The following is a 21,698-nucleotide window of genomic DNA, read 5'->3' as shown; positions in this document are numbered from 1 at the left end:
AGTGGGGGATGGATTGGTGAGCAGGAGCTCTGGGACCCGCCCCTTGTGCTTAGTGCTTAGGAATGCCCAGAACCCTGGGCTCCCTGAATTCCTACCAGGGATCTTCAGACTAAGGTCACAATGACTGCCAACATTGGCCACTGAAGGGGCCCGTCGCCTGCGTGTGATGCTTTCTTTCACCCGGCCTTCACCTGTCACCTTCACAGAGAAGGGGCTGCCTGCAGAAGAAAATACAACCCATGTCCCATACAGGTTACATGCTGAAAGTAGGTTCTAGGGTGTGGTAAGAAGGGCCACCAAGTGGCAGGGGAGGCATGTGGCTGTTGCACTCACCAGGCACATGCTGGTCAGCAAACTTGATGTTGATGATATAATTGCCAGGCTCCGTGGGGCAGTAGGTGACCCTGCACGTGCCATCCTCCAGGTCCTCTGTGTTGATGTCCACTTTGCTGGGGCCCTCAATGGACAGGCTGAGCCCACCATAGCCTGGTAGATGGACAACCATGAGCCAAAATTCCAAGCACAGCTATACCACCCTAGCTGGCAGGCCAACACTGCCTACCTGCATCCCGAGTGTCTATGATAAACTCTGCAGGTTCAAAAGTATGGCCTTCATGGAGGCCCTGGCCTGAGACCCGCACACGGCTGGCATCCCCGATCTCTGACTGGCTGATCACCACTGGGATGGGGCTGCTTGCCACATGCTGGCCATTCTTCTTCACATGTACCAGGTGCTCTCCTGTCTCCTTGGGGACAAATGAAATCCCTGGACACAGGACAGAGTCGTCAACCAGGAAAGGTATGGGCCCACCGCCTCCCTCCTTTCTAGAAACACTGGGCTCCTTCTCAGCCTCTTACCCACGTGGCCATTACGCAACCGCTTCAGCAGACAGGGTTCCTCTCTGCCTGAGGGTGGTACCACAGTGGCTGTCAACAGGCTGAGGTCTGTCTCTGAGATGTTGATGGGGATGTCGGCTGCAGAGCCTACCTTCAGATGGGACATCCGCATGGAGTCATCACCTGGTGGGAGGGCAGGACATTTATCACTTTGCGTCCAACCACAGGACATGGTGCCAACCCTGCTGTCTGCCTTTGTCACTGCTCACTGTGCCACCTACCTGTGACCCTGGCAGTGAAGGGGCTGCCTGGAATGTGCTGCTCATTGTACTTGACTAGGATGCTATAGTCACCAGGCAGTACAGGTAGATAGGAAACACTACATGTGCCATCCTGGTTGTCAGTGCAGCTGATTTCTGCTTTGGATGGACCCTCGATGGCCAGCGACAAGCCTCCTGGAGAGAGTTAAGGGTTGAGGGTAAGAACTGTCCCTGCTGGATCTGGAGACCTAGCAGTCAAGCAAAGGCCAGGGACACAATCTTGTGTCCAGCCTCCAACCAAGTGAGGACACCTCAGGCACAGAGTAGGTCAGGCCTAGAGCTGCTGCTCACCCTCTCCTGCATCCTTGGTGTTGACAGTGAAGGTGGCAGGCTTGTTGACCACTCCGTGGGTGAGACCAGGACCATAGGCAGTGACGTGGCCACAGTTGACATAATCCACATAGAACTGCAGGGGGCTTCCTGAGGCAAGAATTGGAGGCACCATGGAATATCAGCCTTGTGACCCCTTCCACTCCCATCTCTGTGAGATGGTGGCAGCAGTGGCATCATGTGGGGTGGGCAGGGGTAGGCTGGGCACACCTGGGATATGCATATTGTCATAGCGGATGTCCATCTCATGCAGGCCAGCTTCACTGGGCGCATAGCGCACAGTCACAGTGCCATCCTTATTGTCAGTGATGGAGGGCTGTGCCACCTTGCCTGAAGGCATCCGAACCTCCCCTGCGGGGCAGCAGGTCTGGGGTCAGGGCAGCCGTTGGCACACCCTGGCCTCCTTGGCTTCCAAGCTCCTTCCCAGCCCCTGCTCACCAGTGATCTCGCCCTTCTTGATGGTGAAAGGGATGACAAGGTCAAAGGGCCTCAGGCTGGTCACATCCAGCCCATTGACACCCACTAGGGGCCTCTCTGGGGTCTGCAGTGGAGACAGAGGGCTTGGGTGAGGGGCTGAGGAAAGATCTAGGGTCCTTTCCCACATGAGGTAGAACAAGGCCTCACAGGAACACTCAGATAGCCAGTGCCAAAAAGAGGTGGGTCAGGCCTTACCCAGGTCTGCTGGCCACCTTGGGCATAGGTGTACTGTGGAGCCAGCTGCTGAGGCCGTAATGGGGTCTGTGCCGTTGGCTGGTCCCCAGCCAGAGCCTGCAGGGCAAAGCAAGAACTGGAGACTCACCACAAAGGGAACTCCTGGAGGGGCAGGCTAGGATCTGCCCAGAAATCCCTGCCCACCCATCCTTGGCCTTTTCTCACTGTCACTTGGAAGGGGCTGTTTGGTACGTGCTCGCCGCCAAAGCGCACACAGATGACATATTTGCCCGGCTGTGGGGCTGTGTAGAAGATGTCGAAAGTGCCATCCTCATTCTCCACCACATCCACGTCTACCTCCGAGCCATCAGGGGTGCACACGGTGCAGGTCACCTTGCCTTTGCCTGCTGCTTTCGTATCCACTGTGATCACTGTCTCCTCCCCAATCTGGATGGTGGGGCCGATGCCAGCACCTGGTAGGGCAGGGTAGGTCCCCAAAGCGGGGCCAGTGGGTGAGCCTGGTACTCAAACTGCTCCCATCAGCCTGCCGCCTGTCCAGGCCTATAACTGCCACCACCAAGCACAGCCAGGCCTCCTACCCGACCCTGTCCCCCAAGCTGGGATGGCGAGTGGTTTCTCAGAAGGCAGGAAGGAGTCTCCTAACCACCTCAAGCTCAAGTCCCACATGGGAGAGGCCCAATGAATGGCACCCAGGTGCCAGAAGGAAAAGAAAGAGCCCATCCTGGCACAAGAACTTAATGCCACCTCCCCTGCTAACAGCCTCACCCAGTACCATGACCCACGCTGCCTAACACCAGCACTCTGGCTGAGCCCATGGCTGCCTGTTCCCCTGTGGCCTTGCCCTGGGCCCCAATGCAGTGTATGGATGCAGTGAGGCAGAGTCCTGCTGCGGTGTGGGGAATGTGACACTTGTCTCGCTATCCCCCCAGGCCTGAAGGTGAAACTGGAGTTTCCTGACAACTGAGAACGCTCGCTTAACCAGAGGCTCGTGGTAAGAGGCAGCCCAGCACAGCGCAGCCCGGCGCAGGCGGGAGCAAGGAGCAGGGTGGCAGCAGGGTTAGCATCTGAGCAGCATAACACAGCAGGCTTGGCAGAGCAATGGCAGCACCCAGGGGACAGGGGACAGGAGGTCCAAGCCACAGGTATCACTGCTGGGTTGCAAGAGCAGAGCGGCTGAGCAGCCTCTAGGGCCCCATAGTGCCCGAGGAAAGGGGAGGGACAGTGACGTTATGATCTGGAGCTCAGCTGTGGAGGCTCAGGAGGCTGTGGGCTGTGTGGCCTGGCAGCAAGAGCAACCCTGCAGCCCGGCCTCCCGCCAGGAAAGCAGCTGGGAGCACCAAACCTGCTTGAGTTCAAGGGGCCCCCTGGCCAGCCTGCCACCATATCCCCCTTCAGCCAAGGGCTCCCACTACACTAGGCTCTGTGCTGGCCTTCCACAGCTCTCCTGACTCTAGACCTGCCATGCATGCTGCCTTGTGAGGCCTCACTCATGCCTGCCCAACAACATCTACCTAGTGGGTTGGGACCCATCCTGATCACTTCCCCTGACTTCCCATTTCCCCACCCAGCCCCAGGCCATCAGCAGGTCTTAGTCACACCATCCTCAAAGTATACTTCCTAACTGGGTTTCCACCTAAAGCCCCACAGCCACCGATCTGACCCAAGTCAACCCTCTGGCTTGTCTGAAAGCGACTTAAACCCTCTAGTGGGGCTCCCTGCCTCCATTCCACACACACAGTGGCCTGAGAAACAAGGCCACTCTGAGTCTTGCCCTTTACCACTGGCCAAGGCCCCGAGATCAGGCTTTTCCCAATGCTCAGCTTCTGCTGCCCCTCTGCCCCCGACACACCTTCACTTCAGATCCTGTAGCCTGTTCTACAAAGTTATCTAGCCCCTGCCACAAAACCCTATCCACCCCTCTAACTCTCCCTGGACACCTGCCCGAGTGCCAGGCCTGCAGCCTTCAGAGACCCTTTTGAGTAGCTGCAGCCTATTATCAGCACCTCTGGGTTGTCCCTGGCTGGGCAGGCAAACCCTATGCCTAGCTGGGGACTATTTGAATAACGTCACTGCTCAAGGGATAGAGAAGGAGGGAAAGAGAAAGATGGGCCAGAGTGCACTTTGGGGCTCTGAGGCTGGGCTGGGCCCTGCCATGCTGGCCGCCCAAGCAGTCGACACTGGCGCTACTGCACTACCAGCCAGCCCCACCCGCTCATGCACCTCCCCCGGCCTGGGACGCAGAGGCCCCTGGGAGGTGGGGATGGAGGTCTGTGGATCTGATCAGGGCTAAAGACTCCCAGCGAGTGGGGGAGGCCCCTGTCCCCTTAGCCCATGCAGGAGCCCCTGTGAGAAGGAAGCACCCGCTGCCCATCACCGGGTGCTTCCTGGGGGTGCCAAGATCCCCAGACCCCAAAGTCCCCAGTGGGATGCCTCTCAGGATACACCTCACCCCAAAGCTCTCAGCTGCAACCCGAGTTCTCATATGGAGAAATGGAAGCCCAGAGAGGGGAAGAGCTGGAGTGTTCATGCTCAGCTCCTGAAACCTCCCTGGGCCCTAACCCTCCAGCCCACGGCCTTATCTTGTTGCAGCCTCCCCACTCTGTCTCTGCCTAGAGCTGCAGCTGGAACTGTCCTGGAAATTAGCAATGAAGAGGAAAGGAAGCTGCCCCTCTGGGCAGGAGGGGCATTGGCCCCAGCAAGCAGCTTACCTAGCCCGTGACCTCCGATTGACACTGAGGTGAGAGGGCAGAGAGCAAGGAGAAAGGTCAGGTGAGTCACTCAAGGGGGCGGCCCCCACTCCCACACGCCGCCCAAGCAGCGAGCCCTTGCACACAGGCACACCCAAGCCCCGTGCCGAGCGCCGCAGTGGCCACTGGTGGGTTAGCTCACCTGTGACCGTGCACTTGCTGGCATCCCCAGTGGGCACGGCCCGGACACGGTATGGGGAGAAAGGGATCTCATCACCACCATACTTGATGAGGATTGTGTAGCGGCCTGTCACATCTGGCACATAGGCCACTGTGTATGTGCCATCATGGTTGTCTTGGATATGTGTCTTCTTGGGCTTGCCTTCAGGGTCCTGTGTAGCGGAGCACAGGCAAGGAGGTTGGCTGAAGCTTAGCTAGGCCCAGCCGTGCCTCAGGCCTTCCTCAAGGAGCACCAAGCACGCTGCTACAGGGACAGCCTCTGGCCCCTCATTCACCCAAGTCCCAAAGGTCTGCCTGCATCTGACATTGTCCCTTACTTCTGCCATGAGCAGAGTCCAGAATGGAATCACCAAAACATCCAGCATTCCCTGACAATTAGGCAAAGCCAACCTTGGCTGCAGAGCCTACCCTAGCACTAGGAGGATCTTGCATGGACGATCTCAGGGTCATATTCTTACACCTGCCCTATGAGAATATTCCAGACTTGGGGCTGAAGCATTAAAGGCTCTGGTCCTGTGCTCAAAGTCAGTAGTGAGAGATTGTGTTCAGGCAAGCCTCTTCCTGTCACCACAATCCTGAGCTAGTCACAGCCTTAGTAAACCAGAAGCAGGGGGCTAGCCCTTCCCTGTTTTCCTGGTGAAGCTCCCTAGAGAGACTAGAGACCTGTCCTGGCCTGTCTGCTCCACCTGCATCCCCCCAGTCCAGTCACCCAGGCCTGGCCCCCTTGCTTCTCTTGCCTATGGCTGGAGCTGCAATGCAGCTTGGGAAGCTGATGAACTCACTGTGATCTGGACAGCCAGTAGACCCTCTCCAGCATCCTTTGCATCAATGGTGAACTCTACAGGCAGGCTGGCCGGCACACCAGTGGTATTGAGTCCGGGGCCACTAGCCTTCACTTTGCTGGCATCATGTGTCGGCAGTACTTTAACCTTGAAGGGGCTGTGGAACCAGCATACTGTGAGTGGCCAGACAGTTCTCAGAAGCCAGGCTGCCCCCAGCATAGGCAACAGGCCAGTTCTTACCTCCGGGGCACCTCTTCTTCCCCGTATAGCACTGAGATACTGTAGGGCCCTTCTCGGCTAGGCACATAGTTGACAGTTTGCGTGCCATCAGCATTGTCCACCACGTCCACTGGCTCCACCAGGCCTGGCCCCAGTCCCAGGGACAAAGTCTCAGATGGCTCTCTGGGCCCTGGCCCTCTTACCTGTCCCACTGGATGACTGGGACTCGGCCTCTAGCCTAGACCTTGCCATGTCCTCACGTACCCAACCCTGGGAATGGTCCTAAGCCTGCCCTCCCTCTTGCTACATCTATTTAGTACACAAGTCCTATCTGTTCCTTCTCCAGGTTTCTACCTAGCTCTGCTGTCTGAGGCTCTTCTACCAATTGCAAACTGGACCTTCAGGCTCCTTCCCTAAACTTCAAAGAGGTCACTGCCTCCCTGACCTCCTGCTCCCAGGTGCATAAACCTTTACTCACCTTTAGGCCCCTGTACTTTGACATGAAGCGGGGCAACACCAGCCTTGCTTGTGTCCACCTGGAAGGACTGAGGGAGGTTGGCACGGACCATGCCTGGGCTCAGACCTGGCCCAGAGCACTTGACCTTGGATGCATCTGTCACATCATGCACAGGAACCTTAAAGGGACTACCTGGGATTGGGGCATAGGGATGGCAGCTTCATAAGTCAGAGTAGGCATAATCAGGCAGTCCTAGCCCTGTCCCACTGTCACCTCCTCACCTGGAACTTGGTGGCCACCATAGGTGACATTGAGGCTGTAGGTGCCGGCCTCGTAGGGGATGTACTCTACTGAACAACTGCCATCTTTGTTATCCATGCAGGACATCTTCGCCTCTGAGGGGCCCTCTACAGCCAGGCCCAGGCCACCCGTGCCAGCTCCCCTGGTCCAAACAAATAGCCTGTCATTCCCTGGGGTTCCCAGGCCCATTGGCTACCCACTTGCCCCCCTGGTAGCACATTCACCTGGTCTCCACTGTGAACTTGTTGGGTTTGTTGGTGGTACCACTTTGGATGCCCGGCCCGTGGACACGCACCCTAGAAGGGTCGCAGCCCTCGGTCACAGGTACCTGGAAGGGGCTGCTAGGCACAGGACTGCCATCATAGGTCACGTCAACAGAGTGGAGTCCTAGAGGGCAGGCCAGGTCAGGAGGAGCCCAGGCTGCCCCACCTGCCCTGCCTTCCCAAGAGAGCCCCAGCACATACCCTCCTCGTACGGTGTATATTCTACTTTGTATGTGCCATCACCACAGTCTTGCACATAGGTTTCAGTCAGGTTGCCAGAGGGGTTGGCTACACGGGCCTTGACATGTGGCCCTCCAGTCTGTGTCAGAGCCCGGGCATCCACGCTGAACTCAGTGGTAGCCTCTCGGAAGACTCCTGGAGAGGGACACAATGAAGCCAGGGTTACAGGGACCCTGGCCCCCCCAAACTCCCCCAAGTACCCTAGAGCAGGCCTCCTTACCTTGGCCCTCAATCCCAGGCCCATAGCATTGGACGCCTGAGGTGTCTACAGCAGGCTCCACCTGAAGCTTGCTGGGGAAGTTGGGCACGGGCTGGCCACCGTACTTAATGGTGACAGTGTAGGCCCCAGGGCAGAGAGGTATGTAGGTGATGGTGTGTGTGCCATCACCGTGGTCCTGGATGTACACTTCAGCTGGCAGCCCTGCCTCAGAGCAGATCTCAATGGTCAACTCTGCACTGCCTGCACTTGAGCAGTCCACTTGGAACTGGCCCACCTCTCCAGCAGTGGCCCGCTCCAGCCCAGGGCCTGAGCACTTGACCTTGGATGCATCAAAACAGGGAACCACGTGGGCCTTGAATGGGGAGCCAGGGATGTGGGTGTCGGCAAAAAGGATGTTGATGTTGTAGTCCCCAGGCTCGGTGGGCACGTAGGATACAGAACATGTGCCATCCCCATTGTCCAGGCACTCAAGCTGCGCCTCGCAGGGGCCTTCCACTGTTAGGCCCAGGCCACCTGTCCCGGCCCCCTTGGTGTCGATGGTGAAGCGGGCAGGGGAGCCTGCACTGCCTCCTTGCAGCCCTGGCCCAAAAGCCTTCACCTAAGGGAAGAGCAGGTTGGAAGCTGAGACTGCACCACCACCAGCAAACTTCCTTTTGCCCTGGTTTTCCTCCCCTACCAAACAAGAACACGAGCAGGTTGCCTATAGCTATGCCACCATTCTCCATTATAAGGGCAAGACTGGAGAAGATGGAGTGGCCCCCTGGGACCCTCAGAAAGCACAGTGGGCTCCACCCTTAGAGCCTCCCAATCCCAATTACCTTGCTAGGTTTGGTGGGGGCCATGGCTTCCAGAGGAAAAGGGCTGCCAGGCACAGGCACACCATCATAGGTCACCTCTACCTCATAGGGCCCCTCCTCACGGGGCACAAAGCGCACCACACTATTGTCGGCCCCCAGGCCTGGCTCCACCTTGCAGGGCACCACTGCACCTGAGGGGCCCACGATCTTGGAGGCCACTTTGCCTTGACCACCTGCACCCTTTGACTTGACTGTGAACTCCTGATCTTTGCCAACATCCACTTCTGTTGAGATAAGAAAGGAGAGAAAAAGAGAACCATGGCACCTAGCTTAGGTAGGCCCTGGGTGCTCTTCAGTGACTACAGAAAGTACTCAACTACTCACTCTCTCCTAGGCCAGACACCTTGATCTTGCTGAGGTCCAGGCTTGGAGACACCCCAACTGAGAAAGGACTCTTGGGGATGGGATCCCCTCCATAAGTGACATTGACACCTACTGGGCCCTGAGAGGGGTACAGAAGGGCAACAATCATCAGTCAATACCCTGGTCTCCTTGCCTGCAAGTGCCCTGCTTGGGAAGTGGGCTTCAGACACTGGCTTTACTCCCCAGCTCCCTTCCCAGGTGAGAAATCAGACTTGATGGGAAGCCCCTTGGAGCAGCCCACCTAGCCCACCCCTTACAAGGAAGCCCACAGACTAGATGACTGTAGTGGAGGGGTGTGGCTACAGGGGGTCAAGATGGCTACCTGCTGCACAGGAGTGTACTTGACTGTGTAGGTGTTGTCATGGTGATCAATGATGTCCAGATCTCGCACCACATCCCCTTTAGCCAGACCTGAGAACTGGACGTCCAGCTTGCCTTTGCCAGCAGCTTTGGCGTTGACGGTGAAATGTGTGGGCTTGCCAAGCTCAATGCCTAAGGAGATAAAACAACCATATACAGGGGCACCTTGCTCTGAGCACCCCCACACCCTTGATGTCTCCTAACTTCCCAGAGTATTCATCTTTACCAGTGCGATTGAGGCCAGGGCCCTCTGCCTTCACCTTGCTGGCATCATGGGAGGGCTCCACCTTAACCCGGATGGGGCTGGTGGGTGTTGCCTGTAGGTGGTAGGGGAAGGGTTGAGAAGAGCAATACCTCAACAACCAGCAGTCTAGGGGCCAGAAGCAGTAGACCAACCTGGTCAGCAAAAAGGACCATGATGGTATAACTGCCAGCTCCACGGGGTGTGTACTTGACCGTGAAAGTATCATTGTCATTGCGGATGATGTCGAAGTCGATGTCGGCCTCAGCAGGGCCCACCACACCAGGAGCACACTTGATGCCAATGCTGACATCGCCTGTCGTGGTGGGAATCAGCAGAAGCTGGGATTTTGCGGGGATATTCCACCCACCAGTCTTCCCGCCCAGGGCCAGGCCTTACCCTGGCCAGCCTCTGTGCAGTCCACAGTGAAATAGGTGGGCTCATGTGCCTTGAGCCCTGTCTTGGCCACACCTGGGCCATACACCTTGACCTTGTTTGGATGGCTTCCAGCTCCCACATTCACCTGTAGAGTACAGGGACAAGTGCAGGACATGACCAGCCTGGGGAGGCAGAGGCTCCCTCAGCTACTGGTGTAAGATAAGCAAAATGGTGCAGCCGCCTTGGGGAAAGTCTGACAGTTCTTCAAAAGATTAAACAGAGATCATATGACACCACAGCTCTACTCCTTACATAGCTACCCAAGAAAAACAAAAACCTAGATCCTCCAAACTCATTTTACGTGAATGTTCCTAGCAGTGCTATATACAATAGCCCCAAAGTAAACACATCCCAAAGGTCCATCACATAAATAGACAGTCACAATGTGGTCCATCCATACCATGAAATATTTGATCATAAAAAGGAATGAGGCATGGGCTGGGGTTGTGACTCAGTGGTAGAGTGCTTGCCTCGCATGTGTGAGGCACTGGGTTCAATACTCAGCACCACATAAAAATAAATAAACCAAATAAAGATATTGTGCCCAGGTATAACTAAAAAAATATTTAAAAAAAAAAAGGAATGAAGCACTGACACATGCTCAATGTGGATGAAACTTAACAGGATATGCAGTGCAGAAGCCAAACACAAAAAGTCACATAGTATATGATTCCATTTATATAAAAGGCCCAGAAGCAGCAAATTCATACAGTGGGAGAGCAGGTTAGTGGTTGCCAGAACCTGGGGGAGAGGAGAGGTGGGAGGGTGAGTTTCATTGGGCATGATGAAAATCATCCTAAACTTAGATTGTGGTAATGATTGCACAACTCAGTGAATGTACTAGTACTGAGCTGTCCATTTTAAATGAGCTCACCCGGAAGGGGCTGTTGGGGATGCTGACACCTCCCCAGGACACCATGGCTGTGTGCTTCACTGGCTTCCTTGGCACATAAGAGCAGCTGTAAGTTCCATTGCCGTTGTCTTTGACTGATGCCTCTACAGGACAGCCCTCATTATCCTGCAAGGTTGGTAAAAGCAGGCAGCCTGCTGGTCAGTGCTCAGGCTTAGGTGCCTGCCTACCCTGCCCCAAACGCAAAGGGCATCGCACCTGGACTTGGACCCGGAGAGGGGCCTTCCCGCCATGTTTAGCATCGACTGTGAACTCTGCTGGTTTGTTGACAGCTACACCAGTCTTCTCCAAGCCAGGCCCACGTGCCTTCACCTGGTAAGAGAACACCCAAGTTTCAGGGAACCAAGTCAAGGCCACCAAACCACAAGCCAGGCATGGCAGCTGGGGATAGAGTGCCAGGAGCATGGTGCTGGATATACCAGTTTAGGACCTGGGCTCAGGACCCCAGCCTGGTTGACAAAACAGGGATGTGCCCACCCGCAGTGGGCTTCCTAAGCAAAGGCAGGAGAGACTCAGGCCAGTGCTGCACGCCCTTTACCCTGTCTGGGTGAAAGTCCTGGGGTGCATCACGGATGTCAGCCATGAAGGGACTGAGGCGGATGTCCTCGCTGTTACACAGCACGTGCACAGCATACTCGCCAGCCTCTTGGGGCCAGTAGCGCACATCACAGGAGCCATCACCTTTGTCATCACATTCAATCTTGGCCTGTGATGGACCTTCCACGGAGAAACCTGACAACAACCATCAGTCCCATTGATGTCCTGGAGACTCAGGGTGGGCTGCCCTTGCCATCCTCCACCCACAGGGGCCCACACTGAAGCCTCCAACTTACCCAGGGTGCCCACGTCGTCCCCAATTGCCTCTACCACGAAGTCTGCTGACTTGCCAACGACACCGCCCTCTAGCCCAGGACCCCAGGCCCGCACCTTCTGATTGCCACATTCAGTGCCCACCTTCACCTCGAAGGGACTGCAAATGGGAGAGCCACTTAGGGGAGCACTGAGAGGCACCATCCTACAGAAGAGCCATCCCATGTCCAGCAACGTGGGCTAGGCAAGAAGACCAGTTTGGTCCCCCATTGTCAGACAGTGAGACAGAAGACTTAGAAAATGCTGGTTGGTGGGGAAGAGTGCCTGGGAGCCTCACCTGCGCCCAATGTTCTGGCCACCCCATGTGATGGTGACAGTGTAGGTGCCAGGGGCTGTGGGGTAATACTCAAAGCCATAAACGCCATCCCCTAGGTCCTTCTGCTTCACACGTTCCTCTCCCTCTGCCAAGATAAGGAGGGCCTCAGGACTGCCTAGCAGTGACCCTGAAGGCTACTGCCACCCATCCCAACCTCAACCAACTTACTGGGGCCCTTCACAGTGACCTTCAGCTCCCCGCTGCCAGCACCCTTCGTGTATACCTTGAAGTCAGCTGTCTCCTTCACCCGCACACCCTTAGGCTGGAGGCCTCGGCCAACAGCCCGACAGGCAGCTGGATTACAGGCTGTGGGTAGAGGAACTGGCTGAGCTGCTGGGAGCTAGAGCTGGGTGTCCCCTTACCCGCCCCAGCCTCCCACAGGACCAGGCTATTGGGATTGGAGGGTCCCTAAAAGCTTGGCCCAACAGGCTAGTGAGGCACATGCAAGTAAGAACTGGAAGGGGTTGTGACCCCAGGACCTGTGTACCAAACCAAGACATGACAGGCTTCCTCCCACCTGCTGACCCCAGCCCACAGACATCCACCCAACCCTCCCCTCCAAGAGGAAGATGGATCTAAGTACCGTTGACCCTGTGGGCAGAGCAGAGAGCAGCAGGTTTCTAGACAGCTGGAGCGAGCTCTTCCGAAGGTAAAAGCATGGAGAGGAGAGACGGAGAAGGGCAAGAAGAAGAGGAGGAGGAAGGAGGGCCCCAGCAAGGGAGGAAAGACAGCATGTGCCCAGATAGTGGAAGCTCAGAGACTAGGGGTGCCCAGGCAGGGGCTGGAGAGGGACTGCACCAAAGGGCTCCCCCTCCCACACGAGGCCCAGGCAGCAACACCACAGTGGGGGCAGGGGGTGGCCAGGGCTGGGCCTACCTTGACCAACAGTGACAGTGTAGGGGCTGCGAGGGATGGGTACTCCGGCGAAGGTGATGTGCACTGTGTGGACGCCCTCCATGGTCGGTTGGTAGCTGCAGCGGTACGTGCTATCACCCCGGGCTTCCAGCTGAGGCTCCACTGTGCCTTTCTGTCCTGCAGGGTCCTGGATCACAACCTCCACCTCACCCGTGCCAGCTCCTGTCACAAGGCATAGGCTTAGGTCCCAGGCTCCAGCACAGCTCTCCTCTCAGGCTGCCTGGGCTTCAATAGCCTTCCCTCACCTGCCGTAAAGATCTCAAAGTAGGTGGTCTTGTTGGCGATGTTGCCACTGGGCTCCAGGCCAGGGCCCTGGGCAGTCACTTTGCTGGCATCACCTTGTGACTTGTCCACATACACCTCAAAGGGGCTCTTGGCAATATGCTGGCCAGCAAAGAGCACAGTCACCTATTCCCAGGAGGAGTGAGCCATGAGGGCAGGGACAGGAACCTCTAGTCACTGCCCATGGCCACCACTCTCCCTGCCAGCTGAAAGCTCACCTTATGAGTCCCTGTCACTTTGGGGATATACCACACAGAGAAGGTACGGTTCTTGTCATTATTGGCAGTCACCTTTGCCTGTAGTAGGAAGGAGTCCCCCCATGAGCCTTTGTTAAGAGCAGCCCCTCCAGAAGGGAGCACAGCAGGGCCCTCCCCTACTAGTATAACCCTACTTCTTCCTGGTGTCCAGCAGGGTCTTCCACATACACCAACACCTCTCCCTGGCCAGCACTCCGGGTCTCCACAGTGAACTCTGCCCGCTTCTTGACCATGTTGCCTGTGGGCTCAATGCCTGTCAGAGAAAGGTGAGCAAGTCACAGGCAAGCTACAAGAGCCACAGCCTTATGTCTTTACCCCCTGTCCCCTATCCAATGCTAAGGCAGGCAAGCTGAGCCCCTAGCCCTTCAGGAGTATCAGGAACACAGTGTTAGAGCCCTGATCCCTCTGCAGGCTCAGTGCCCCTCCCTGCCAGCCTCCGAGTCAGGCACGTTCCAAACTGGGCAAGTTTGTTCAGCATAAACCCAGCACAATGAGTCTGGCCTCAGGACCCAGCCATGCTCTTGCTGCAGAGGCAGGCCCATGCCTGTTTTCTGGAACGCTCAGGTTTGCTGCACCAGTGTGATTGCCCAACTCTTTCCCTGGGCTGTGGTTCATCTCCCAATCATAGAGAAGGGGCCCACTGGGTCCTCTCTCCCTGGGGAGGTTTCCCCACAGCCTTGTGTGACTTGAGGAACTTCCTAGCACTCTCTTGTCAGTTGACTTGTTCTAACCAATCCTGATCCATTCCCATCAGATTTTTTTTTTGTACTTGGGATTGAACCCAGGGGTGCTTAACCATTGAGTCACATCTCCAGCCTTTTTGTTTTTTATTTAAAGACAAGGTCTCACTGAGTTGCTTATGGCTTCCCTAAGTTGCTGAGGCTGGCTTTGAACTTGTGATCCTCCTGCCTCAGCCTTCCAAGTCACTGTGATTACAGGAGTGTGCCACCTCACCCAGATAAGACTTTTTTTTAAAAAAAATGGAACACATCAGAAATGTGCGTGTCATCCTTGTGTTGATCTCCATATCATCTCAATTTTACTATCTCTGCTGCCAAAGCAAGCACTCCCATCTGACTTGTTTGAGTGGTACTAGCTGTTACTTCACCCAAAACTCCTTGGGTCCTCCAGGTTCTGACAATATACTATGTATGGGGAGGATGTTGGTACACCACAACAACCCTAGGCACTCCCCTGGCCAGGATCTCTCACCTGGCCCGTAGGCTCGGGCTTTCTTTGGGTTCAGTTTTGGCCGCAGGGGAGCCCCTGGCTTCAGCTTGGCTTTAGGGAACTGGGACAGGTAAGTCATGACAGAGTGCTCATCCACATTGGGGTCCACAATCTCCTCAGGAGTGATCACCTGTCACAAGCAAAAAACAGGAGCCATTGGAGCACTCCTCACTGCAAACAGGTCCCCCATAGCCTCCAATAGGGCCAGGCAGGGAGCATACCTGAGGGATGCCCAGCCAGTCATCAGCTTGCTGCATGGCCTCTCGTGCGTTGTTGACAGGCTTACTGGCATCCCAGGAGTCCCAGTCAGGACAAAGGCCTGTGACACAATGAAGATTGTACTTTGAGTCGGGGGGAGCTACAGAACTACCTTCCAGATCTCCCACAGATAGCCCGATCCCCCTCACCTGGAGCACAGCTATCGACAAGGGCACCCAGGGCCCGGCCACTCTGCCAGTCCCTACTGAAGTTGGTGATGGGCAGCTGTGGCAGCTTGTTCTGGATCCAGCCTAGGAGCCTCTGCTTGGGTGTCTGCTTTTTGGCTTCCTCATCCTCCTCCTCATCCCACATAGGCATGGAGATAGAGTAGTGCAGAATCAGGGTCCAGATGAGGCCCAAGATCAGCTTCAGGTTTCCATCCACAATGGCCTTGCTGTCTATGGGGTAGAGAAGTGGCAGTACTGGGCAGCTTCCCCATGGCCTTGAGGGAAAGTGCCCTCGGACAAGGAGTCAGGTCACTCCCTGGTGGTAGGGCCAGGGTCTCATAGCACATGGAGGCACAGGGAAGAGGCCCTGTCCCAGCTAGGGATGGGATATCAAGCAAACTTTGTCCAGAGGCTCTCTGTGGTATCAGAGGTGAAGACTTCTGGGGGAGAGGGAAGATACCCATAAACACACAAGGAAAATAGGAGGACATTTCCAGAAACCTCAGGGCCCAGAAGAAGTGCAGAAGACTGTCCCAGCCTGCAGACAGGTCCAGGGAAAGCCTCTCAGAAGGTAACTGGAGGATGATGGAGATGAACACTTTGTAGCTGCCAAGATGGAGACCTGTCCCTATCTCCAAGGATCTCTGGAAACTGGGAGGTGTAGCCCAGCCCTAGCTGGTCTAGAAACCAGGGCCCCTGACCTCAAACTGGGCTGGGGCTGAGGAAGAGGAAGGCTAGGTTGGCAAAGAATGGTTGAGAAATACAATTGCTACTCCAGGGTGGATGGGTGGTGGGTGTGAGGCAGGGGAAGTAGAGGCATTGGGCAAGGACCCTTGGGTGATGGGGTGTGAGCCCCACCCTCTCCACATCCTTGTCCCCTCAGTCACACTAGAAGTCAGGAGGTGGCAGAAGGCTAGAGCACTGCCTTGGGGGAGGTGTCAGGGCTCAAAGGAACCAGGGGTTGGGCCACATGGTCCTGACTCACTAGGGCCCACAGAAATCTTCCGGGGTGACAGAGCAGGAAACATTGTAGAGGTCCCCCTTATCCAGCTGGAGAAGGAGAAGGGTGAGGCTGGGTGAGCCTGGCTCTGCTGCACAGGCCTCTGCTTAGGAGCTTGGGTGGTAGAGGCTTTGGGTGGGGTCCCTGTGTCCTGCTGCCTCAGCAGAACCCGCTCAGCTGCCACCCATCACCCGCCCTACTTGCCACCTAACGGACTCAACTCAAGGACTCAAGCGGGCACCATGCTCACCACAGGGGAAGTGGTTAGGGTAGGCACCCTACACCCCCAACATCACCATGGCAACTGCTCTGGGCCCCACCCAAGGCCACCTCTGGGTCTCAGCCTCCTCAAGGGTGGGTGGCTCTGGGTGGAGCAGGCTTTCTGAGATCTCATCTTTGGAAACCCTACTGGCCTCCCTTATAATCACAGAATACTTATCTAGTGAGTCAACTGTGGGGGTACTGTGAGAAGGGAATGAACACCATCAAAAGGGCCATCAATGGCAGGTGGCTTGTCAGTCTGGATGAAAGTACCTGCAACACCAGCTGAGCTTCTCAAAGCAGAGTGCCCCCACCCCTGCTGTTCCCAGATGGGTTGGTACGACCCCTCAGAGTTATCTTTTACTGTCCCCAAATTGTGGGAGGAGGGATCAGAGAAAACCAAGGATGCAAGGCACACAGTAGGGTGGGGGCTTCCTGGGTCCAGCACAAGAGCCCTCAGGGGGCTGGAGGCCTTTAGTGGCCTCCAACAGGAAGGGCAAGGCCAGGCCCACCAGCCCTCACAGGTAGGGCCAGACCCTCCCATGGTCCTCATCAAGTGGGCCAATGCCACCCCCTCCCCCTCCCCAGAGGGAGGGAAGGACCAGGGCCCAGGGCTGGGAGACTGCCCGGTTAAATGGCCCCGCCCCATCCCACCCCCTTTCCCCAGCCCCGGGGCCAGCCGGCCCCCTCCCTCCCCTAATCACTGCTGCTTTCCAACATTTTTTTGCCTTATATGGCAAAGCTCTGGGAACTAGGCCTGCTCCAGCCAGCTCACAAGAAGGAGGGGAGAAGGGAGGAGGGAGGAGACCCCCCCCAAAGAGCTGGGGTGTGGCTTGCCTCCCCACATCCGGTTGCCCCCGCCCCCCAGGACTCAGAAATGACTCAGCTTGGCTAGACTGAGGCTGGAACTGGGGGGTGGGCCTCCCAATGTGGAATGGCATTCCAAAGAAAGAAGTTCAGCTCTGGGGACCTGCCCCTGAGTGGTCAGGAGAACCAAGTTGTGGTACCTCAATTTCTTGGGCTCAGCATTACCATTCTTGGGCCATAAAGACAACTGGAAGCCCTCTTTCATTTTTGAAGAAAAGAAGGTTCATCTCCCTTCTACTCTCCCTGTTCTACATTTCCCCAAGTCACCAGTTCTGTTGCCTCTCATTGAGCAACTCCTATTATGAGAAAGACCTGAGATGCTTCAGTAGGCCTGGCCAATGCCAGTCTCTCCAGTCCAATGACATGGACACTGTGCTGGTAGTGAGCCTACTGCACACTGGAACAACTTTTAACCAACTCCTGTATTCTAGATGCAGAAAACCAAGGCTGACATAGAAGCAAGTGTTACCAATGATGAACAGTAAAGTTAGTGACTACAAGCCAGGTCTCTTCACTTAAAACCACACCCAACTCACTTTGGGTGCAGTCTTGCTAGTCATGCTTCTCTCTGGTCCCCAAGCTCCCTGGGGGAGATATAACAGGGGGATTGAAACCACTTTCAATGAGGAGGGGCCGTCTTTCAGGGACAGAAGCCAGGAGAGCCCTAGACAATAGGACCAACAAGCTCCAATTCCTACTTTAGAACCACAGAGGCACCTGAAAGCCAGAGGGCCCTTTCTAAACTGCTGTAGGGGGTGAGCCTGGATCTCCCCCTCCTCGGGGATGGGGCATGTCCTCAGGGACAGGAGCCGGGTCAGTGACCGCCCCCCCAGGCCCAGTACCAGCGCGGGAGCAGCAGTGGGGGCGCGGCCTGTGGAGGATGTGAGCTCAACCTGGGCGCGGGCCAGCGGGGGCGCGTAGCGGTTCGCACGCTCAGCGGGCCAGCCCGCGCCTTTGTTCTTGAGGCCCGCGCTTAAAGGGATGGCCCAGAGGCCCAAGGGACTGTGCGACGGCCGCGAGGGAAACTAGGAGGGGTCAGCCCAGGGGGGATGGGTGGACGCTCAGAGCACCCGCCCTCACCCACGCGGCGCCAGGGAGCAGCCCGCGAGCTCACCGATGGACACTAGCTTGATGCTCTCTCGATCCAGGAACTCGAGCGCCACCGATACGTTTTCGAGCTGCATCTGGCGGAAGGTGGGTCGCTGGTTGTGCTTGCGGTGCATCTTCTTCTGGCTGAGTACTTCAAGCAGTGCGATGAGCCTCAGTCCGTCACTCAGGTCTGTCTGCAGGTTGGCGATGCGCTTGCTCACGCACTTGAGGTGTTCGTTGCACCAGCGAGTGAATGTGTTCTGTTGGATCTTCTTCCATGGTGCGTCCTCCGCTAAATCCTTCTCGGTGGCTGGCATCTCGGCGTCCCGCGTATCGGCACCGCCGCCCGGAGCCGCGCCCGATGCGCTCTGGCCGGATCGGGAGTGGGAGCTACTCATTTTGAGGCGCGAGGAGCTGGGGGGGCGGTGCTGAAGCCTCTGCGAGGGGACGGCCCTTTAATTAAAGTTGCAGGCACTTATGCGCGTGAGAGGCGAGGCAGAGAACAGAGGTTGTGCTGCGGAGAGAGCGAGCCCTTTAAATGCGGGTAGAAGGCGGAGCCTGAGGTGGGGCTTCCGTGGGGCGGTTACTCTGGGTGGAGCTTCGGAGCCGCGCCCGCCCCGCCCGTCGGAATGCCCCCATGAAGCCCCCCACTGCAGCCGTAATGACCCGAATCCCCGCTCTTAGGGCCCAGAAGGGGGCCAGGAGGCTCCCAGGCCCCGCTGCCTCTGCGCTAGCGCTTCAGGAAACACACCCTGGAGGGACAAAAGGATTATGAGTATCTGGCGCTTGGATGACCGCTAGGATCCAGCCGACACGCCCTTACAAGGGACTTTCCTTCCTCAAGGCCCCTATGGGGGTTGGGGTGGAGAGGATGGGGTCCCTGAGTCACTTAGGTTCCACCCCTTCCCCGCACCCCGCCACTCTCTGTCACCCCCACCCCGGGCTGCAGGGCTTAGGGTCACCCGGCCGCACCCTGCTCAGCAGCAGTGGAAAGTGCCCAACGTTAAGAGTGAGCCCTTCGTGAGCGCCGGGCACGCCTGAGCGCTTCGTGTGAGCAAGGCCAAGAAAGCCGCTGCCTAGCAGGGCCGCGACCCTACGCGGTCCCCTCGCAGATCCCTGGCCCCTGGCGGGCCCTCTCAATCTGCTAGGCCTTCGCCTGCGCACCTGAGCCGGCTGGTTCCCACCACCTCCCTGCCTGCTCTCTCGCTCCACCGCTCTACCCGGGAGGAAATGGGGCACTGGGCCAGGAGGCCACCAGCACTCTAGGAGCAGCAGCCTTCGAAGGGGCCCAGGCGTGCCAATGGGCACGGGCAGAGGGTGCCATGTGATGCGTGCAACAGCGTGTTCCCGCCTAACACCACCATAAAGTCCACCTGGGGCCCTGGGGGCAGTTGCCTCTCTTGGTCTAATGGCCCCTGAATTCGGTGTTACCAGGGGTGACCAGGTCACTGGGAGGTGTAGAGGGGGCTTGAGGACAGAGGGCCAGGAAATCAAGGGGAGTGAATAGGGGTTGCCAATTCTTGCTTAGGAGCCTGGGCTGTTTTCCCAGAGTGCTATGAGACTATTTATTGAAAGTTAATTTTCTGGTACATATTCCAGAGATGGTACAGAGATCAGCAAAAACACAGAGTAGAAGCACAGGTATAGAAGACACTGCAACCCTCTTCAGTCATGAGATGTCAGCCTACCTATGGCTTCTTCTCCAGGGTGGACTCTGTCCCTCCCAGTCCTCTGTGCCTCCCCTCTCCAGAATGTTTCCTTCTTTTTTCCCCAGAAGGTAAATCCTTGTCCATACTGCTGAATTCTAGTAATAATTAATTAATTTATCTTCTGAAGACCAGTGGGAGAAGGAGTCAGTCATCATGTCATGCCCAAATATGGATGACTCTCCTTGGCTTTGGGTGTCTGCATGCCTGTGGAGAGACTGATCTCAGTGGGTATCTCCCTTGCCTCCAAGCTTTGAGGCTGCCTGTAACTCCACTGGTTTTCCTACTAGTGGGTGGTAGGGGGCGAAATGGCATTTTTCAGTAGTGAGGCCCACCCCTGCACTCTCCCCTCTCTTGACCCCCATCTTTCATACACAGTGCACAAAATGCACCAGAGTGTCTAAGAGCTGAGGGCTGAGGGGTGGTGACAGAAAACCCCTAAAAATTCCACCCCAGTGGAAAGGAAATATCCAGAGATGGAATTACATCAATAATTGATTCTCCACTAAGTACCATCCATCTGGGTCATCTGGGGTTCATTCCTTAATCGTCAGAGAATAAGAAAACTGAGTCATAGTTAACTATGGAGTGTGGAGGACATAGGACCACCACCAGATGTCGCCCCATCCTAAAGCCCCCAGATTGGGTAGCCCCAGGAAGCAAAAATTCAGAGCTTTCATATTTTCCCTTATTTGGAGTAAATTCTTGGATGTTAGACATGCCCCGCCCACTTCCCCACCCCTGGCCCACAGACCCCAGGCCAGGCCCTCCCACAAGGAACTATATCCCCAGTGCAAGGGGCTCTTCAGCTGGGATCCCCAAGAAGCCTTTTCTAGGCCTGTGTAGCCAGGGGGCGCCAGGAGGGAAGGAACTAGCAGATTGGTGAGGTGAGAAGACCCAGCTGGCAAGACAAGTCAAGATGTGACAGGTGAGGGCACCCATTTCCTAAGTTCCCACCTTGACTGTGCAGCCTGGAGCACACACAAATGGGCCTGCCAGAGGGTTTCACCTACTTTTCCTGGCCCTGGATGGCATGGGGATCTGGCGTTGTTGCTGCTTACATTCTTACTGGCGATGAATATCCCACTCAAGAGCCAACCTGGGACAGGGCCCAGGGCCCAGACAGGAAATCTAAGAGCCTGGCCAAACCCCACCACAGTCCCCTTGGAGTTCAGCAGCCCCTGAATCAGCTCCCCTGTGCCAAAAGAGGCTGGTACCTTGTGGACTTGTACCAGCAAGGGAATCGCCCCCGTTCCCCTTCAGTGTACTGTGAAATGTCTTTACAGGTAGCCACTCACCTCCCTTGCACACAAGGTCCTGATCTGGGGACCCTTTTTCCAGTCAGGGAGGTAATGATGGGTTCATGGGCACCCACACCTCCACCCATCTCTTGCCAAACGCTCAGAGACCCTCCCTCTCTCACAGAAGCCCTGTGTCCTTGGGCTCCCAGACTATGGGCACAGACATACGTTCGTGGGTAAATTTTGGAAGGCAGACTCTGGATACCCTTCCCAGATGCGTGGGACCTGAGCTCACCTATGCGAGTTGCACCTGCCCAGGATCTGGGCGTGCGCGAGCGCCTGCATTTTCCAGCCTCTCCGCACACTTTCGCCACCCACCCCAGCCCAGGAGCAGCGCTGCGACAATCCGACGTGAAGCCTTCCACAGAGGACTCACCTGCTGTCCCCTGCCAGCGGCTGACAACCGCAGGGTGGCGCCCGGCTCGCCTTCGCGCCCGTGCCCG

General features: G+C 56.6%; 1 protein-coding gene and 1 long non-coding RNA gene across 3 annotated transcripts in view; one reads left to right on the top strand and one right to left on the bottom strand.

Annotated features, from left to right (window-relative positions):
* Positions 1 to 4,914, top strand: part of LOC139703368 (uncharacterized) — a 14,153-nt gene extending 9,239 nt beyond the window's left edge. The window contains exons 2-3 of the long non-coding RNA XR_011705744.1: positions 3,089 to 3,150; positions 4,773 to 4,914. This is a non-coding gene — a long non-coding RNA (uncharacterized lncRNA). The remainder of the gene's footprint in view (positions 1 to 3,088; positions 3,151 to 4,772) is intronic.
* The window catches only part of Flna (filamin A), a 25,921-nt gene extending 4,223 nt beyond the window's left edge, over positions 1 to 21,698 (bottom strand). Inside the window, exons 1-40 of one of the 2 annotated variants that reach the window (XM_071606860.1) lie at positions 21,632 to 21,698; positions 18,274 to 18,762; positions 15,014 to 15,262; positions 14,828 to 14,925; positions 14,589 to 14,736; positions 13,511 to 13,629; positions 13,338 to 13,415; positions 13,083 to 13,245; positions 12,799 to 12,999; positions 12,091 to 12,228; positions 11,884 to 12,007; positions 11,570 to 11,706; positions 11,275 to 11,468; positions 10,935 to 11,048; positions 10,701 to 10,844; positions 9,788 to 9,911; positions 9,544 to 9,704; positions 9,374 to 9,464; positions 9,110 to 9,279; positions 8,749 to 8,866; positions 8,386 to 8,648; positions 7,568 to 8,165; positions 7,309 to 7,482; positions 7,069 to 7,231; positions 6,826 to 6,986; positions 6,566 to 6,736; positions 6,109 to 6,232; positions 5,869 to 6,025; positions 5,049 to 5,238; positions 4,868 to 4,891; positions 2,364 to 2,611; positions 2,160 to 2,255; positions 1,926 to 2,028; positions 1,698 to 1,838; positions 1,449 to 1,577; positions 1,119 to 1,292; positions 859 to 1,020; positions 563 to 766; positions 334 to 486; positions 96 to 218 (exon numbers count right to left, since the gene is read on the bottom strand). In XM_071606860.1, the coding sequence (XP_071462961.1) occupies positions 96 to 218; positions 334 to 486; positions 563 to 766; positions 859 to 1,020; positions 1,119 to 1,292; positions 1,449 to 1,577; positions 1,698 to 1,838; positions 1,926 to 2,028; positions 2,160 to 2,255; positions 2,364 to 2,611; positions 4,868 to 4,891; positions 5,049 to 5,238; positions 5,869 to 6,025; positions 6,109 to 6,232; positions 6,566 to 6,736; positions 6,826 to 6,986; positions 7,069 to 7,231; positions 7,309 to 7,482; positions 7,568 to 8,165; positions 8,386 to 8,648; positions 8,749 to 8,866; positions 9,110 to 9,279; positions 9,374 to 9,464; positions 9,544 to 9,704; positions 9,788 to 9,911; positions 10,701 to 10,844; positions 10,935 to 11,048; positions 11,275 to 11,468; positions 11,570 to 11,706; positions 11,884 to 12,007; positions 12,091 to 12,228; positions 12,799 to 12,999; positions 13,083 to 13,245; positions 13,338 to 13,415; positions 13,511 to 13,629; positions 14,589 to 14,736; positions 14,828 to 14,925; positions 15,014 to 15,262; positions 18,274 to 18,646 (6,502 nt within the window). In that variant the 5' untranslated portion in view covers positions 18,647 to 18,762; positions 21,632 to 21,698. The remainder of the gene's footprint in view (positions 1 to 95; positions 219 to 333; positions 487 to 562; positions 767 to 858; positions 1,021 to 1,118; positions 1,293 to 1,448; positions 1,578 to 1,697; positions 1,839 to 1,925; positions 2,029 to 2,159; positions 2,256 to 2,363; positions 2,612 to 4,867; positions 4,892 to 5,048; positions 5,239 to 5,868; positions 6,026 to 6,108; positions 6,233 to 6,565; positions 6,737 to 6,825; positions 6,987 to 7,068; positions 7,232 to 7,308; positions 7,483 to 7,567; positions 8,166 to 8,385; positions 8,649 to 8,748; positions 8,867 to 9,109; positions 9,280 to 9,373; positions 9,465 to 9,543; positions 9,705 to 9,787; positions 9,912 to 10,700; positions 10,845 to 10,934; positions 11,049 to 11,274; positions 11,469 to 11,569; positions 11,707 to 11,883; positions 12,008 to 12,090; positions 12,229 to 12,798; positions 13,000 to 13,082; positions 13,246 to 13,337; positions 13,416 to 13,510; positions 13,630 to 14,588; positions 14,737 to 14,827; positions 14,926 to 15,013; positions 15,263 to 18,273; positions 18,763 to 21,631) is intronic. The other variant, XM_071606861.1, reaches the window with a different exon arrangement.

Source organism: Marmota flaviventris, chromosome X (assembly GCF_047511675.1).
Source record: "Marmota flaviventris isolate mMarFla1 chromosome X, mMarFla1.hap1, whole genome shotgun sequence".
NCBI lineage: Eukaryota > Metazoa > Chordata > Mammalia > Rodentia > Sciuridae > Marmota > Marmota flaviventris.
Note: the sequence above shows the minus strand (reverse complement) of the source record. Positions and strands in the feature narration are given on the sequence as shown.